This window comes from Myiozetetes cayanensis, unplaced genomic scaffold (assembly GCF_022539395.1).
Source record: "Myiozetetes cayanensis isolate MyiCay16 unplaced genomic scaffold, myiCay2020 scf5-8, whole genome shotgun sequence".
Classification (NCBI taxonomy): Eukaryota; Metazoa; Chordata; class Aves; order Passeriformes; family Tyrannidae; genus Myiozetetes; species Myiozetetes cayanensis.
Window position 1 is genome coordinate 41,217,462 of NW_026087742.1, and position 17,831 is coordinate 41,235,292.

Consider the following 17,831-nt stretch of genomic DNA (forward strand, 5'->3'; position numbering starts at 1 on the left):
GCCAAAAGATCTCTCCTGTCCAAAATTGTAAGAGAAACAGTGTTATTTCTTTTAACTACAGCCTGCTCTGAATGATTTATTCTGCTCTTAGTGCATTATTGCACCAGCCACCAGCCCTAGAGAGGATGATGCATGTGCCAGTGCTCTGGAAGATATCTGCAGGGAGATCTGCACATGTTTAAAAGCAAGTGTACCCTTGCCCACACCCTGTGCAGGTCTTGAAAAGCAGCATCCCTACAGTCAAAAACCAAAAATAAAGATTTTTTGTTTAATGTTTCCATTAGATTGGTCCATTATTGTCTCCTGCCTTTAGCTCTGAGATTTTTTTTCTCTGCCAAAAGCAATACGAAAGAATAATAACACTTACCTATGGATTTTATTCCTTTCTGTCTTTTGTGCAATTCTTTACGGTTTTGGGCACTTGGAAGTGACCAGTCACAGCTCACTGGGATGCTGAAGCTCTTCTTCTCCCTCAGCTGCTCAGACTCGGCACAGACTGACCCCTGGGATGCCAAGGTTACAGACCCTCATACTCCCTATGTGTCTATGTTGCCTCCAGCCACCACCTTGGTTTCACCTCCTGGGCTCTCAGGTTGTCTCCAGAAATCTTGTGGCATGTTCCTCAGGGAGTGATCACCAAGCAGCCCTCTTCTTTAAGTGCTCAAGGCATCAGTGGGCTAAGGAGCTGTTCTTGTCCAGTATATCTGAACCTAGGCATGGTAAAATTAAAAATTAATTTCTTCACCTTTGTATATTCAATTTCCCCACTGTTTCTGCTGTGTTTTTCCTTTCTTAATGGCTATTTTGATGCAATAGTGCAAAACCATGCATACTAGAAGTGAAGTGACTGATCAAACAATCAGTCTTCATAGCATTTCTCCTGAATCCTCTTGGGTTGGGAGTTTGCTCTGTGCATAAGCAACCCAAAGTCTTTCAACTAAAAGACCTTTGTGTTAGTATTAGCATGTGTATAAAATAGTAGTGAAGGTTCCATTTAAGAGTCATTTGAATACCTGAATAAATAGAAAAGTATATTGGTCCTGGAGAGACAAAAGAGGTGAGGTGCTATTCAGTTCTGTAGCTGCCATCATTCTGGGCTTTCACCCTTGTCTCTGGTATTCACTTACTGATGCCTAGTCTCCCCAATTCCTTCTCTCTCTACTTGTTAAGTATCATAGTTAACTCCTTTCAGCTGTTTTAATATCGATTGTCACAGCAGTGCGTACTACCTGCTTTACTGCCCAAGTCCTCCTGTTGGCCTCTGTCCTTGAACTACCTCTGACTGAATGTTGAACCTTAGACCTTTACCAAAGTTCTGGATACAAAATAACCTTGATAGATTTTTGCAGACACATCTGCCTCATCTTGCTTTGGTGAGATGACCAATCCCCCCTCAGGGTACTGGAGGTTGGGTTTCTGAAGCGTTTTTAACTCTTATTTCTGACTAGTGGGATCTCACTGCTAGTCCTTGGAGGAAGGATGATATACAAAAAGGATGGCAGATAGAAGGCAGAAGGAAAAGTCCAAGGTGTGGCCCTCAGCAAAAGTCAAAGAGCAATGAAGACAAGGGAATTTTATAACATAAATAGGAATATTTTCTATTTATGTTCAAAACCTTGAAATAGCTTTTGCCCTCATATAATGCAATTCTATAAAATATGCAAGAACATGAACATTGCTTTATTGAACCAAAGTAATAGTCTGTCTGACCAGAAATTCTGTCCCTGAAATTGGGTCCTAGCAGATCCTTCTCAGAAAAGCGTAAACATGCCCCACTAGGATCAAGCTTTCTTCTGCTGTAACCTCAGGGCACTAGGATGTCCCTTGTCCCCAAAGGCTAAAGCACTCTCTACCTTTACTCGCTTGGTGTGGCTGTCCTGGCTGTCCTTGTGACCCACGTTGCACTCTTGCACCCCATACCTGCCAATTCCTCCCTTGTTAGGAAAAGGCACTCCCTATATCCTATGACTGTTTGAAAATTGGCTGCCATTTCAGAAAATTGTTTGACTCCCAACACTTTGATGACTGAAAACCTTTGGAAATTCTTTTTTTACAGGCCTAGTACTGAGAAGTAATAGTAAGTAAGATCATCATCTCATTTCACGTAACCCTTGGAATAGTTATAAGAAGCAGTTAATGGTTTTCTCCAGTACATTAAACAGGTGACTAAAAGATTTGCAATCCATTAACAGATTAACACACAATAGTTTTCTGTGGAACAATGTCTAATTTATATCCTTCCTGTTTTGGAACCCAAAACTTCAGAAAATGCTTTTCAAACTTCAATTCTCTTTTTAAGTTCTCATTTGTGTAATCTCTACCTATCTCGGTGAAATAAATATTAGTCTGAAAAGCAGTATCTGGGTAGCTAGATTGACAGAGGAACAAAATTAAAAATTTGCTTCTTCCTTTAACTCTTATACACTCTGTGATGGGGCTATCCATCACAAGTGAGCTATCTTAGGATTGATCATGAGTCTGGCACAATGTAATTACTGAACCAAAAGCATTGTATTATATAGCATGAAATGAAATAGCAACTTTGCCTTCCACATTATGAACCTGTTGACTAATGATGGAGTGTTGCAATTAGAAAATATGGAAGTAGTAAGACAAGGTATTTCACAGTCTGCTAATGTATAGAATAAAACCACTGATAGTGTGAAGCAGGGAAATTAAAAACAATAAAACTGGAACAGAAAATAACAGTGGTACTCTTAATAATCTGTAAAAGGAGAGGATGGAAGTGTCCTCTAAAATAGGTCCAGTTAAACAGGATTATGTGCAGTATCTGAAAAGGGCTTCTCCTGGTCTTCTGTCAGTGGACCTATTTTTTTTCTATTATGTTTTGCAATGGCTGAGAACTGTTGCATTCATTTGCATAGGAAGTATGACCTAGCATCAGGAGATTTTGCTTTAAGAGGCCAGGAAGGAAAAACAAGCTTCCTCAGCCCCATTGCCCTGTGTTCCCTTCCTGACTCCCATTGGATGCTGTGAGTGGCAAATGCCTAGATTGCCGTGTCACTGCTAGATTGTCTGGTGACACCAAGCCAAAAGCACTGGTGGTGCAGCTAGTCATTTGAAAAAATCATTGTTTTGTTACAAATTGACCAAAAAAAAAAAAAAGAATGAGAGGAAAAGATGAAGTACTATAAGTTGTTTCAAGTTCTTTTTGGAAAGTGTTCTTCCCTGCCTCTTCCTATTTGCTTGGAGCAAGCATCTTCAAAAAAGTTGATTATCTGAGAAAAAAAAAAAAAGGGTGGGCATTTATTATAAAATGCAATATTTTTTATTTTCTTCTCACTTTAGTTAAAAAGCAAACAAACAAAACAAAACAAAACAACAAACCTAGATTAAAATCTTTCTATAGTCCTAATACCAGCTACAAAGATTCTGAGTCCTTGATGTAAAACACCATAGCATGTGGTAGCATTTTTGGACACTCTCTGGCTTAAATTCGCTTAATTGATTTCAGCAACAACAGAGAAAAATCAGTCTTTCCTCCTCCTTCTTCTCCCATCTAGCACTTCTCTCAAGGCTCCTGATTGACATGGAGTAGGATTTCTGAGGGTATTTTTGTGTTTGTCAAATATCAGCCCTAGGTCTGACTCCGTCTCCTTGGAGAACTCCATGTCTTTCTGAAGGGAGCTTCTGGAGGAGGATGAGCCAGAGAGGCAGCTGATATCACTGATGCTCTTTTGTGGCAACTGCATCAACTGTTCTGTGAAAAGGTGAAGAAATATGAGTTACTAGCTTCTGTTCCCACTTGCAAGGGGGATTTCAGAAACCTTTACTCTCCTGGCTGATGACTCCCTGGATAGTAAAGACACCTTGAGGCGATGACAATGCTAATGCTTAGTCTGAGAGCTTATGAAATCCTAACCATCTCTTATTTGTCTTAATGATAATTTAATAGTTTATCTTAATAAATTATTATTTTACACCTTGTGTACACATTGCTTGCAGCATCTCTTTAGACACAATGAAAGTTTCTCAAAATGTCCGAGAAACAACAAGACCACTTACTCCAGGGAAAGAAGTCGCCTTTGAATCCTACTGTGCTTTGTCAGCTGTGTCCTGTTGGGAGTATGGCTGCTGTTTATCCTGGGCTGTTCTTGGGGACCGCATTTACAACCTTACCCTGTGATCTCCTCTGGCTGTTGGTAGAACACTGTTAAGCATTAGCCAGCCTGTCTCCAAATTGCATTGTGAAAACACCTGGGAGCACACTGCCTCTCTTCATTAATGTCTTAGCCAGGCCCAAATTGGTGGAACCCATGGTTAATAACAGACAGTAAGGAACTTTCTGAGGTAGCTTTTATTTTACCTTTGTTATTCAGCCTTCTGGTTCTAAAATTACAGGCTAGAAACCTCTTCATAGAGTAGTGGACATAATGGCATTTACAAAGGTCCCAGCACATGTTCCCACTGCAAGACCAGAAATCAGATGGCACACATGGAGTCTGTGAACTGCCGCCTTTGTCAGCAGCTGTGAAGCTGCATGCTGGACCTCAAGCCACTCACCTTCCCTGTTTGTAAATTCCCACGAGGGTCACAGAGCCATGAGATCTGACATCAGTACACCAGATAAAACCTCAATAAAGCAGTTTAAGATGAAAACAGGATGTTTCTCTATCACCAGTTTTCCCTGCCTCCCCTACCAAATGTTTGATCTTCACTCCTCTCTTTTTTTTCTCCAATACTCTTCCTTCAATAGGTGTGGTTTCCCCCTTGTCTTAAACCTCTTCCCAGTCCAGAAAAGTCACTCGCTACCTAAAATCACAGGCCCTTCTTTTAAGCAGGGCTACAAATCTCTCCCTCTCTAGCAGAGAACTGAGTTCATTTGTATGTCCTACCTTTGGTTACATTTACATGGTTGAAATCTTGCCCTTAGGCTTTGCTGTCAGGATCCCAGGTTGGTGAATCAAGAATTGAGGTTAAAGAGATTGCAGATTAGTATCTAAAGATATGACATTTAAATTCAAATTTCCAGAAAACGACTGCATTTTCATTCTTAAAAAGAACAAGCTATAAAATTGATGTATAAAACTCTGTAATTTTCTCTAAATTTTATGTTGAAACTGTATTTTCAATGATTTATCAGGATATTTAATTTCATCATTCAGTATTTTCCAATTGGTTTTCTATAACCAAAGAATGCATCATTTCCCTAGGAGGCTGAATAGCTGTTAGAAAATAATTGCTAATATACTGCACTATCAACATCTGGAGAAGTGTTCAAATTTCTGAAACAATTCTGGATTCAGAAACAGTTCAAATTTATCTATATATTTTTTCCTGTAACCTTTAATTCTCTTGGGGCGTAACTCTGAAGGTGTCCAATGTAATATACAAACCATTATCCTAATGGATAAGTCATACAGTTGGAGTAAAACATGAAAACAGAAGTACTAGAATCAAAGCAGTAGCTCAACTATCTGTCAAAAAAGGACCCAGATTCCACATTTTGTCATTTCAGGTCAGTTGCTTCTTACAGAGAAGACTGTAGGAAGGTTCTCTCTGTCCTGGTCTGGTCTTTCTGGTCACTTCCTCTTGCAGAGCTGGCTATGTTGCCCCTTGTTCCTACTCACCTTGTTTGGCAGTCAGAATAATTGTCTAGAAAGTTGGTTACCCCAGGATGCAGCAATCATAAAATCCATGTTATTCCACTATCTCAGTCAATGCTCTATGCACTAGAAAATCCTGACAAACCTCCTGAATTCTGCTTCTCTCATGCTTTAAAGGAAAAGATACGTAATTTCTCCAAAACACAGAAAGCTATTTTTAATATTAATTTCCTTCATACATATCAGGGAGCTAAAAATTTGTCACTTTATTTCAATGTATTAGATTTCCATGGCAAGGTCTTGGTAGCAGGAGGTGCTACAGTGAGAAGCTGCCACAAGCTTCCTCGCATCCAACAGAGCCAATGCCACCCGGCTCCAACACGGATCTGCCACTGGCCAACGCCATGTCCACTGGCAAGAGGGGTAGTAACTCTGGGATAATGTTATTTAGGAAAGGAAAAAAGTTACTGCAGCCAGAGAGAAGAGGCACAACATGTGAGATAAAAAAAGCCTCGTAGACAGCAAGGTCAGTGAAGGAGGAGAAGCAGCAAGTGCAGCAGGCACTGGAGCAGAGATTCCCGTGCAACCTATGGTGAGGCAGATGTGTCCCTGCAGCCCATGGAGGCACACAATAAAGCACCCTGTTCCTAAAGGACTGGACCCTGTGGAAGGGACCCATACAGGAGCAGTTCATGAAGAACTGCAGCCTGTGGGAAGGACTCATGTTAGAAAAAATTGTGGAGGACTGTCTCTTGTGGGAGGAACCCCATGCTGGAGCAGGGGGAAGACTGTGAAGTCCCCCTGAGGAGGAAGGAGCAGCAGAGACAGTGTGTGATGAACTGACCACACAGCCTGCATTCCCCTGCGGAGTGGGTACAGAAAATCAGGTTAAGGCCTGGGAATAAGGGAAGGCTATGGAAAAGGTGTTTAAAGATTCAGGTTTTCTCCTTACCTTACTCTTCTTTGATTGGTAATAAGCTAATTTCCCCAAGCTGAATCTGTTTAGCCTGTTACAGTAATTGAGAAGTGCTCAAACCAGGAGCATTTTGTTACATTTTCTCTACCCTGCCCAGCTGAGGAGGGGAGTGATAGAGCAGTTCTGGGGGGCACCTGGCATCAAGCCTCTGCTATCCAACCATATCCAGGAAAAAAAATTTCAGATACATTTCTATCTAGCTGGTTCAACTCTGAGGGGTTTGATCTCTGTGATTTACTACACAGGGAATATAGGGAACAGAAATTTTGGGGTGCTGCAGTGTTGAGCATCTAGGTTTCTCTTCAGATATAGCCTTCTCTCTCTGTGAAGAAAGACAGTTTCAAGAGCCATTTTGGAGTGTAGTAGTCAAATTTATTTCCACTGTAGAAGCATACTTGTTTCAGTAATAAAAAAATAACATTTTCTTTGCAGAATAAAAGTAAACCTGTAGTGGTATAAATATATTTACTTGCACAAGAATTCACGTAAGTCACTCAACATATACTTAGACTTAGCATTCTCATAGTCCTAAGTTTCAAATGAAGTCAACAAAAGATAGCTACTTGCAGAAAAATGAGAAATGTGAAATGTGGCTCAGTTGGGATTTAAACATATACAAAATAATGAAAGCTTCCTTCCTTGGTTTTTTTTGTTAAATGAATACATTGCTTATGAAAAATATCGACAGCCTCCAGCATGGACTATTTCTGTTTGTCTAGTTAAAATATACCATATGATGTCATAGAAGCCTCTTCTGGCTGCCTTGCAGACATGACCCCAGTGCTGGCCAGGCAGAACGAGCAACAGGCATGTTCGTGTTCAAGCTCAGTGTTCCTTAGTCTCCGCTCAGCCTCTGTGTCTCCACTCCTGAAACTCCCATCACCAGCTACTGTCTTTCAACAAACAAACCACGTCTAGAAATTTCCTTCAGGGGGTCATCACAGACTCACCAGAGAGCAAATCCCTGTGCTATATTCCATACAGCATTATTAAGGATCTGGTGCAACCAAAAGTCTAGCTTACAGTAGCTATGGTTGATGTGTAACTTTATCTAGTATGAATACTTAATGCAAAAGAAACTATATTATTTTCTGCACTCTCATTCAGTTCAAGCCATGGAACAACAGTAAAAACAACTGCAACAAATTTAACTTGCACTTTAACTTCTATAAAACTCTTCAACTCTTTCTGCAATTGTGGGAGTGGGAAAAAAAACAAAACAAAAAAGGGAAAACTAATGAATCAATCTCATCATGACTCTCTATTACTGTGTTCTGCCTAAATTATACTTTGTTACCGTATGGGCAATTGTCAGCACCATGTCCTCACAACATATGTTGATTTATTCTGATCCTTCCTTACTGTTACTACAGTGAAAAACAGCATAAGGTTCAGCCTTGATTCTTCCCAACATGTCTATAAGAGGAGGATACCAAACTAATACAGCACAATACTGAAGACGAGAACATAACACTTAGTTCTGATACACTGAAAAGTAATTTCACATATAAGCTCACTTATGTAGGCACACTGACATATTGAGCACCATTTTTTTTCAGTTTAACATAATGTTCAACTCTGAACAGAAAAATGTTTATCCTCTAGGACAGTTTCAGTATTACGAAAAGAACTACTTCTATTTTAGAAACATCAAAACACTAATGTTGACACTTTAGTTGAGAAGTTCACTGCAAGTGACCCTCTCTCTGAATTCGAAGGCGCTCCTTCTCCACTTGCAAGCGTTCCTTCTCAATCTGCAGCTTCTCTGACTCGAACTTTAGAAACTGCAGCCTCTCTTTCTCTAACTGCAAACGTTCTTTTTCAAGTTTTAACTTTTCAGTTTCTAGATCCAGAGGCTGCATGATGGGTTTTTCTGTTTGGGTGAGGTCATTTTCCAGGGCAGGTTTTTCGGATTGCAGAGTCTCCAGCCTGAGTTTCTCCCATTCAATCTGAAGTCGCTCCTTCTCAACCTGAAGCCTCTCGCGCTCCAGGTCAACGTGCCGCAACCGTTCCTTTTCAATTTGCAGGCGCTCCTTCTCCACTTGCAGCCTTTCTGCTTCAATGTCTAGTCGCTGTTTCTCCAGATCCAGCTTCTGCTTCTCCAGATTTATAAGCAAGTGAGAATCTTCATAGGCTAGCCTAGCTTGAGCAGAGCTTAGATTTCCAAACTCTTCAATGTGGGGGAAGTCTGGTAGGTCATTTTCCTTTTTCGAATCCGGCAAAACTGATGACAATATTTCTTCTTCTTCCTCAATAGGAAACTGCAGAGGAACGTGACAGACAAGAATTACTCTCCAGTCCTTATGCCAGAATAAATGCGTTACACACAACTTGACTGAAAAGAACATATTGCATTTTTTCATCTTTAAAGCTACTCAGAACTGTTTAAATCACGTGTTGTGAAATAACCATTTTAGATCAGAGAATTTTTCTACCATTACACAGGTAGAGAAACACACTTTGTCTGTAAGTTAATACCTGGTAATTGAAAATGCAAAATCAGCTTGTCAGTGGAACATACAAAATGCAACACAGAGGACACGCAAGAACATACAGAAAACATGGCACGGTTATTACAGATCATTCAGAACCACTGACAGAAAAACGGATGTAAGAGACCATATGTTGTTCTTACTTTTCATAGACCTGAGTGACATTTAGAGAAGCCACTAGGAATTTGCTGAGACTAATTATTTATCAGAGCAGATGGATTCATAGGCTATGTGCTATGTAAGCTAACCCAACCTTCACTAATTTGAGGATTCTATTTTTTATAAAACACTTAACACTGACATCTTTCACATGCTCTTAACCTTCCCAACTCCATTACGTGGGTCTATATACAGGACTTTAACCACTCTGTATTACCACATTTGCTGTAAAGCTATTTATGATGCAGATGATGAGATGGTTAGGACCACTGCTCTCAGCAGAAGACAGACACTGTTCTTCAGCACTGTCTGACAGTAGTCTCACTACCATTTAACAGCTTCTGCTGATTTTTTCCCAGCACATATATCAAATGAGCTAAGACAGAAGCTGCTTCCCTACCCTTCCCACTTGGGCAAAAAAAAAAAAAAAAAAAGGCAAAACTGTTTGAATACCCCTTTTTGAAAAAAGAACTATATATTTGTAGAGGTACAGAAAAACTATCCCAACATTTGACTTGACTCCAGCTGGCTGCCTTCCCCAGGACAATCACAGTATTACTAGGAGTAGCAACCTGTCTAGAGAATCCGTAACTGCTTGGCAAAATCACACCAAAATTCTGAAAGAGAAGAATGGTCATCTGTACCTGCAGGTAACATATGCTTTCATTTGTTGAAGAAGTGCACTTTTCTTCTCCATTCATCCATCCAGACAGCCTGGGTATTATAATAATAACCAGTTTCCTTCAAGAGTGTTATTTTCATTCTATTGACTGAACTAATTCTTATCTGTGGCACGTACAAATGGAAAATACATGTGCAAAGACATATTCCAGCTTTAGGTATATCAATTCAATAATCAACATCCAAGACGTTACACCCAATTCCAAGTTGCTAGATTTGAATACTATCTCTCTGAAATATATTTGTTTCTACGGTTTCTTTAATTCACACATTCAGGAAAAAAAACAGAGACAGAGACTATTAAGAAACACAGTAGCTTTATGCTGAAATGAAACAAAGGCCATATTGCACACAGCTAATGCATGTCAGTCACTCACTTCAAAATTCTGTGGATCCTCCTCTTCCTCTTCTACTTTGATTTCTGTTAAAGATCCTCCGGCTTCTCTGAAGTCAGTGATATTTTGCCATTCAAAACTAGATTCAATTGAAAATCCCATTTTCTCATCCATGTCTTCATTGAGAGAGTCATCTAAATTGGATGAAGGAAGGTGAAACCCAGCACCTACTACTTTGATGTTTGCATTCAGACGTTTTCTCTTCATGAGTGCTCTCCAGTCAAGGTATCGCCTTTTCACTTCTGTCCCTGTTCTTTGCTCTCCTTCACCTACAGCATTGACACACTCTGCTATTTCCTCCCAAGCTTTCCGTTTCATCTCATTAATTGTTGTATTAAGTTGCTTTGAAAAGAGTACTTCTCTCCTTTTTCTGATTTCCTTAAGGAGAGTTTGAGTTTCCTGAACACTAAAATTGCTTTTTCTTTTTCTTTTTAATTGTTTCATCTTTTCCAGCTTTAACCTAATAATTTCACCACAGTAGACTACAGAGATGATCTGACACTAGTCAGCTACTAATATAAATAAATTTAGAAGCCAATGAAAGCAGAGCTCAGTTCTCGTGAAGTGAATTTTCTCTTCACTTTGTAGTATTTTTCTATTTGTCAGGCTTCCTAAGAGAAAAAGAGCAAACAACATAAATCTCCAAGGTACACACCATATATTTTCATTTAACAACTTGACTCCTCAATCATCATTTACGGAATACGTATTTTGACCTGATTGTTCATTTGATAAAACCATTTTCTTAGACTCTGAATATAAAGTAGCCATAGATACCTTCTCTAATGTCCTATGAATTACACAACCATTAATATATCCATGTCATGAGCTGTTACAGTTGATTGGATATTTCCATTACAAAAACACAGCTATTTCCCTTCAACTCTTAAGAGTTTTGCCAGTCAGGATTTGCTTAGGACTGAAATTTGACATACACATTTCAGTTTGAATGCTAAATTATTTCCAAAAGAAGCTGAAACTGTTATATCATTACTTCAAAAACATCAAGTGTGTAGGGGACTGAAATTTCTGAGACATATTTTAAATGAGACACCATTTCCATTAGAAAAAAGTAGATTAATATGGAAAATGGAAATTTTAGAAGCTCTTCTGACTTATCTTAGTCAGAAATAAAATAGCTGAAGCAGTCCTGTTTAATGTCACGAAATAACTACTAGCTCAAACAAATGTCGTGCATGAGAGATGTTTTAACAGTAAACAGATTTAAGTCACTACATGCAGCTCTGTCCTTCTCACACCGCAAAACATGTCAGATGCAATGGCAGCTTTGAAGTTCATTCAGCTCTCTGCCCTCAGCAACAGCTGGTCCTGTCCCTGATGCTGAAGAGAACACTAAACCCCATAAATACACCTGACAGATTGTGTGAAACTCTGTACAGAGGTGAACAGTTTGAGTGGGAGAAAACAGGGGACTATTAATGCAGTAATGAACATCACTGCAGTAACATAGATTTTATTACAAAAAACAAACCCAAAGAAACAAAACAACCAAAACCTGAAAGCAGAAACTGAGAATCAAAAATGGTTCTTGGTCACAGATTGCTTGGTAATGGGTCCAATTTAGGATTATTTTGACCAATCATTTGTACTGTCTTACCTACCACTCTAGATAGGTTTAGAAGGCTTTAAACCAAGCAGGCCAGGGATTTACCATAGTGATTTACAATAGTACCACAGTCCATCCAGTTTCAAGCTGCTGTGTTTGCTCACTGTTCAGGCAGACATTTGTCCACCTGAAGGCGAATGGCTTGCAGATTATATATTCAATTGCTACTGACTGATGGACTTAACTCTTATCCTCCCCCTCCATGACCTCCACGAGCTATAAAGGATTCTTAACTTACTAAGCTATTTTTTTATTCTGTTATTCTCCCTAAACTTGGTTAAAACATACACATCAGCACAACACAACTCTCCATTTGGGGGATAATGTAGTGCAGATATTGTTATTCATCTCCTATGCACTACTGACTGCCAATAAGTGGCTCACTTGCAATTTTCCACGTCAAGCAACAACCTTTCATACCAAACGTGCAAACATGCTGCCATCAAGTATTTTTTAAAATGCTGCATTTAGAAAACTGCTTAACTACTTTTCATCATTACAATACTGTTCTCACTGTTAATCCACTTAATTCCAATGATCAGTAGCTAGCAAACATGCAAAACAAAGTCCCAAGAGAAAATCAATTGCATAAAGCATGAGCATGTATTAGCACACACCACTCCCCGATTCTCCCATGCAGCTACCCAGCACTTTGGACTCCTCAGACTCAAGTAGGAAGCTGCATGTTGCTGTTTAGGATGTGTGAAATATTCTACCCTTCTGAAAATAAAATTCTAGTTGGTTTTGTGAAAAGAGAATTGTTTAACAAAATAACGTAATGTAGTGCTTTAATGCAGACCCCTAACTAGAAATGGCCAATAGTGAAAAAATTTGTGGCAATTTAGAAAATCAGATTTATACCAGAACACAGCACTGGATCTGCTAAAATTACATTTTTTTTCTAAGACTTTTATCTGATCTTTAAGTATATCCCTTAACCTTGATTATTATAAGTTTATCACAAAAAGGTATCAAGAAAGCAGAATCATATTTGCTTCTCTCTCAGTAAATCAATTTTTTTTGGTACCTGCTGAGCTTTATAAATGCAAATTAAAGCATTAGTGCTTTACATATTTTGATGCTTTACTACATCAAATTCTATGTTTATCTTGTGTAAAGTCTTTGGTTGTGGGTGTTTTTCAACCTTTTGATAAGTCACTGAGTAAGCAAATTCTTCAGGAAAGCTACCTGCACACAGAACAAATTTAGAACACTTTTAGAATCTTCACTATTTACAAGGCAATTATTTTGGACTGATAAATATATAGTGATTCCTGGTTAGCAGGGAATGACCAAGTACTCATATCTTCATACTGGCTTTAGAAACACATACATTTGCACTTACCTGTTTTCAAGGTGGGGAGTGTGTGTGAAAGATACAGAGGTATCCATCCTGAGTTGGTCTTCCAGGTAAAAAGAATTACATAGAGTTCTCAGGTACAACATAACTTTCACAAGAATTACAGTATTTCTGACTTGTCACTACCAAGACATGAAATCTCTGTTTATAAGGTCACACTTATCTCCACTGAAATCAGTAGAACTTCAGGTTTGGTTTTAAGTAGAACTTAAGGGAACACTCAAGTACCTTGCTAACTATGGGAAAATGGGTCAAACTTTCCTAAGTACTCCCCAGTTGAGTACATCAAACTCTTGAAAGTACCAGTAGATACTTTTCTCTTAAGATACTTAAACAGAAGACTTTTCATGTCAAGGTATACACTAGCTAAGTCCTTTACTTAGCCCCAGCTACATGAACAAGGTTCTGGTCATTCCCAGTAACAGGGAACCACAAGATTTTAGACTCATATGGCATCTCTAGTTACCCTGGCCCTCCCTAAATTTCTCAAAGCTAGCACAGTAGGACAATATGGGCACAAACAAAGGGAAAAAAAAAAACACAACAAAAAACCAACCTGGGTTTTCAAATCAAATTTTCATCATCTTCTAAACACAGTTCTACATGAACACAGAACACACAGACAGCCAAGCTTTCTCCTTAGCCCCAGAGAAGGTTCAGAGTTAAAACACGCAAATGTCAGGTTACCCTGTGGGTCAGCCTCACTGCTCCTTGTGCCAGTGCTTCCTACCATCTGACTGATTTCCCTAGCCACTCTTTGTGAAGTGTCTAATCTTGGTTTTGGATTTTATGCTCTAAGCCAAGGACATGCCCTTTAAGAACTACAATACTAACTTGGAAACTACTGGCATCCAACTCCTTCATTAGGTAAAGTTTTATTTTAGGCTTTTTTTAACTTTTGCTTGAACAGGTCTGATACAAGCCCTGAATTTCCCAGTGAAGCATCAACCAAATCTATCTGTTTCAAAACCCATAACTACTAACTTCCAATAGCTAAGGACATCTTGCCTTTTCTAATCCTTCCCTTTTTAAAAGCACATCACCTCATTAAGGACGATTCCCATCTTATTAATATAAATGGGTGTTAGTGAATTGTTTTAACAGTGTACTTATTCCCAGGAATGGCTCAAATCCACTATGGCACTGTACTTTTCTGATATATTAACTAAAAAGCCTTATTATCTAACTAAACCTGAGGTTTGGGATATTCAGTTTTCTGACATGGCTAGATGATCTCCAGCATATTACTCTTTAATGCAGAAAAATGAACTGTTACACGCTCAAAGTACATAAGAAACAGGAATGGCAATAATCTAGGACTTGTACACATTCTAGACAGCTACCTTACCACCACTTTGAAAAGCTTGATTTACAAAAACATGACATACAGCACTGTCCTGGTTTCAGCTGGGATAGTGTTAATTTTCTTCCTAGTAGCCAGGACAGTGCTGTGTTTTGGATTTACTGTGACAATAATGCCGATAACACGCTGATGCGATGGTTGTTGCTAACACACTGATGTGCTGGTTGTTGCTAAGTAGTTCTTAGTTAAGTCAAAGACTTTTCAGTTTTCTGTGCTCTCCCCCTCTGTGAGGAAGAGCACAAGAAGCTGGGGCGGGGGGGGAGGGAAACTGAAAATGCAAACTGCCTATCTTTACAGTTCGTGTAGAAATGCAGAGCGCTGACAATAAAAAAAAAAAAAATCTGATTGTATGGTAGCAAAGATCTCAAAGGTCTTCCAGAAAAGATGGTAACATGGAACTAAAAGTTTCAGAGTCCTGTCAGGCCAGAAGTAACCCAGTGTCAAGAAGGTTTTCATCGCTGGACTAAAGAAACACAAACTTTTTGTCAGGGTTGAAATGAAACAAGTATTGTAAAACTAAGCTCGAAACTCCCTAAACATGCAGAACACACACATACTGAATACCTTTGACATACTTAATGGCAGAGGCATCCACATTCTGCCTCTGTCTTTTCTGTCTCCTTTGTTCACACCTTATTGTCTAAATGCTAGACTAACAAAAAAAAATTAACCAACCCCCCCCCCAAAATAAACAGGGAAGCAAAAAAAAAAAACATCCTTGCATTCACCAGGACCTAAGGATTGCTGCTAGCATCAACAGTCTAAGAATTATTCTTTAGGAAAATCATGATTTTTTTAAATACGATGTCTTGATAGTCCTTCCCCCCCCCCCTAACTTTCAGGGTTTATGCTTGAATAAAAACCCAAAGTTTAAATTAGGAGAACCTGTTACTTCTAAGTTTTTTAAAACAAAATTCGAGAGTCTGAGTTATCTTTGGATGATACTAAAGCCTGGGGATTTCTAGAAAACTTCGTATGTGATTCCCAACAGATGGCTACGTTGACTTGGCACAACTTCAGGATTTGTACAAAGAGAGGATGAGTGCTGGCCAACACATGCCCAAAGACAGCCCCTCCTGCAAGAACCCCACTGTTTGCGCAAACGAAAAGGCACGCAGGGAAGGGAACCAATACCACCTAAAAGGACCATTTAACGAAGCAAAGAGGAGGGGCAGCTGTGGACTCAGGCTAATGAATCCACAGACTCGTCAGGCTGAAATTCCCCTTCCTCTGAACCAGCCACGGCCACGAGCGGCACAAAAGCCCCTCCCCGGCGGGGTGCGCGTTTCGGAGGGATGGGTGCGGGCACAGCCCCGGGTGCGGGGCCAGCTCCAGCCCGGTCCCACCCGAGCGCTGCGGGGAGCGAGGCGGCAACAAAAGAAGGCGGGGGCAGGGCTGCCCCGAGCCCTGAGCCCCGGGGAGCAGCCGGGCCCGCGGCTCCCGCCGCAGCCCAGGGTCCCTCCAGGAGGCACGGCCGCGCGACTCTCCCGGGAGCAGGAGGAGGAGGAGCGGAGCCTCCCCGCGGCGAGAGAAGGCGGAGGACAATCGCCTCGCCGCCCCCGGGGCCCAGAGCGGCAGAGCCGCACCACTCTACCCCTCCCGAAGGTGCCAGGGGGTGCCGGCACAATGCGAAAGCAGCGGCCGCCCCCTCCCCGCCCGGTGCCGCCGCCCGGTCCCCGGGGGCCGCACTGCCCGCTCACCTGCGCCTGGCGCTCCCCTCCGGGCCGCCGGCCCTTTAACGGCCACTGCGCTCTCATTGGGCGAGCTACCTGTCTGTCAGTCTTCTCCACGCGCCTATTGGCGGGCCGTGCCCGCCGCTATCCCCGCCCCGCCCTGACGCGCCGGGCCGGCCGGGATCCCCCACGTCCCTCCGCCCGCGGGGCCGCGCGGCGTGCCGCACCCGGGCAGCCATTGGCTAAGCCGCCGTCTGTCTTTCGCAGGCCGGCTGGTGATTGGCTGCGAGGGGCCACGGCCCGCCTCTCCCCTCCGTGGGGGACCCTCCGCGGGGTTACGGCGGAGTCAGGCGGGCTGGGTCTGGTGGCTTGCCTGCTCCGTCTGAGGGCGCGGCACAGCGAAGGGATGGCGGGGGCAGGGCGGCGCCTCTCCGCGGGGTCTGCGAGGGAGGGAGGGAGGGAGAGGGCAGGGACAGCCCGGAGGTGCGAGTTTGCCGTGCAAGACCTTGTGTGCGACAGGTTTAAGGTGCTGCAATAGAGAGCGAACGCGCGGCAGCCGGCGGTTCGTCCCGAACTGCGCGGTGTGTGATTCAAATAGAGTACTGAAAATAATAAAAAACTAAAAAGGAAAACACGAACGAATAGGGTAGCAAGCCTGTGCTACGTTGCTGGCATATATAATACAGGGATATTTCTTACTGAGGGCTATGTATGAACTAGGTTTTCATTTATATTATTACTAGTATTTTGTCAGTGCTCAGAAATGAGATTCAAGTGTGCCCTAAAGGCTACTTCAAACTAGATTCAGGTGCAAGTAGATGGAAAAATGATGGAAAGTGGAAGTCATTAACAATCTGAACCTCTGCCAATCTGCAAAAATAATTAATCCTAATTACACCTCATTAAGTGTCCTTCTTTTATTGTGAGGCACAAACCCACTAAATATGATTAGTATACATTAGAATAATTTTAACTAGGAAGCATATGATTTCCTAGAGTAGCTGTGCACATAATTTTAAATAGCTCTATTTTCTCTCTCTATTGTTACTCTGCTATTGTGGAGACTACTGATCACTGGTGAAAAATCTTGGTGTGTGGTAGCTTCCTCCAACAAAAATGCTTGGATCTCCTTCATTCATGTAGGATATGTCTTGAATTTATGTGTAATTTATGTGCACTTTATTCAATTACTTGCTTTTGACGACAATAGGAAAAGCCCCGCCACATGGTCTACAGTTCAGATACAAATTGTTCAAGTGCAGGGTGAATTCGCTGGTTCTGTAGAACATTCATATGCAATTTTCTTCTGATTGTCCACAGGGTTACACAACTAGACCTCTCAAATTTGGTCTATTCATTCCTTGACTGTTCAACATAACCTTTTAACATTGTGAACAGTGTTGGAACACTTTGGAAGTATCTCCAAATGGCTTTTGCTAGTTGCTGGGCAAAGGCTTTGGAGCATTGCAAGACTGATTTGTATTACTGTAAGTCTATTTTATCTATACAGAGGTTTGAGGCTTACAGAATTTTAAGTT

At 41.1% G+C, this 17,831-nt stretch overlaps 1 protein-coding gene across 3 annotated transcripts; it reads right to left on the bottom strand.

Moving 5' to 3' along the window:
* Positions 1-6,893: 6,893 nt before the first annotated feature.
* On the bottom strand, positions 6,894-16,353 carry MSANTD4 (Myb/SANT DNA binding domain containing 4 with coiled-coils). 3 transcript variants are annotated; one of them, XM_050333068.1, is made up of 4 exons: positions 16,321-16,339; positions 13,243-13,300; positions 10,253-10,881; positions 6,894-8,804 (listed from the first exon to the last, which is right to left on the bottom strand). In XM_050333068.1, the coding sequence occupies exons 3-4, from the start codon at positions 10,712-10,714 to the stop codon at positions 8,229-8,231; spliced, it is 1,038 nt and encodes a 345-aa protein (XP_050189025.1). In that variant the 5' UTR covers positions 10,715-10,881; positions 13,243-13,300; positions 16,321-16,339; the 3' UTR covers positions 6,894-8,228. The 3 variants fall into 3 exon arrangements, with proteins under 3 accessions (XP_050189025.1, XP_050189024.1, XP_050189023.1); XM_050333067.1 differs by lacking the exon at positions 13,243-13,300 and having other exon boundaries at positions 16,321-16,353; XM_050333066.1 differs by lacking the exon at positions 16,321-16,339 and having other exon boundaries at positions 13,243-16,185.
* Positions 16,354-17,831: the final 1,478 nt, after the last annotated feature.

What these genes read in the sequence shown, in the direction of transcription:
- MSANTD4 (XM_050333067.1), bottom strand. Translation starts at nt 10,714, where the DNA reads ATGAAACAATTAAAAAGAAAAAGAAAAAGCAATTTTAGTGTTCAGGAA. An exon ending in AGGATCCACAGAATTTTGAA is followed by an intron (nt 8,805 to 10,252) that starts GTGAGTGACTGA and finishes GTTCCTCTGCAG; the next exon opens with TTTCCTATTGAGGAAGAAGA.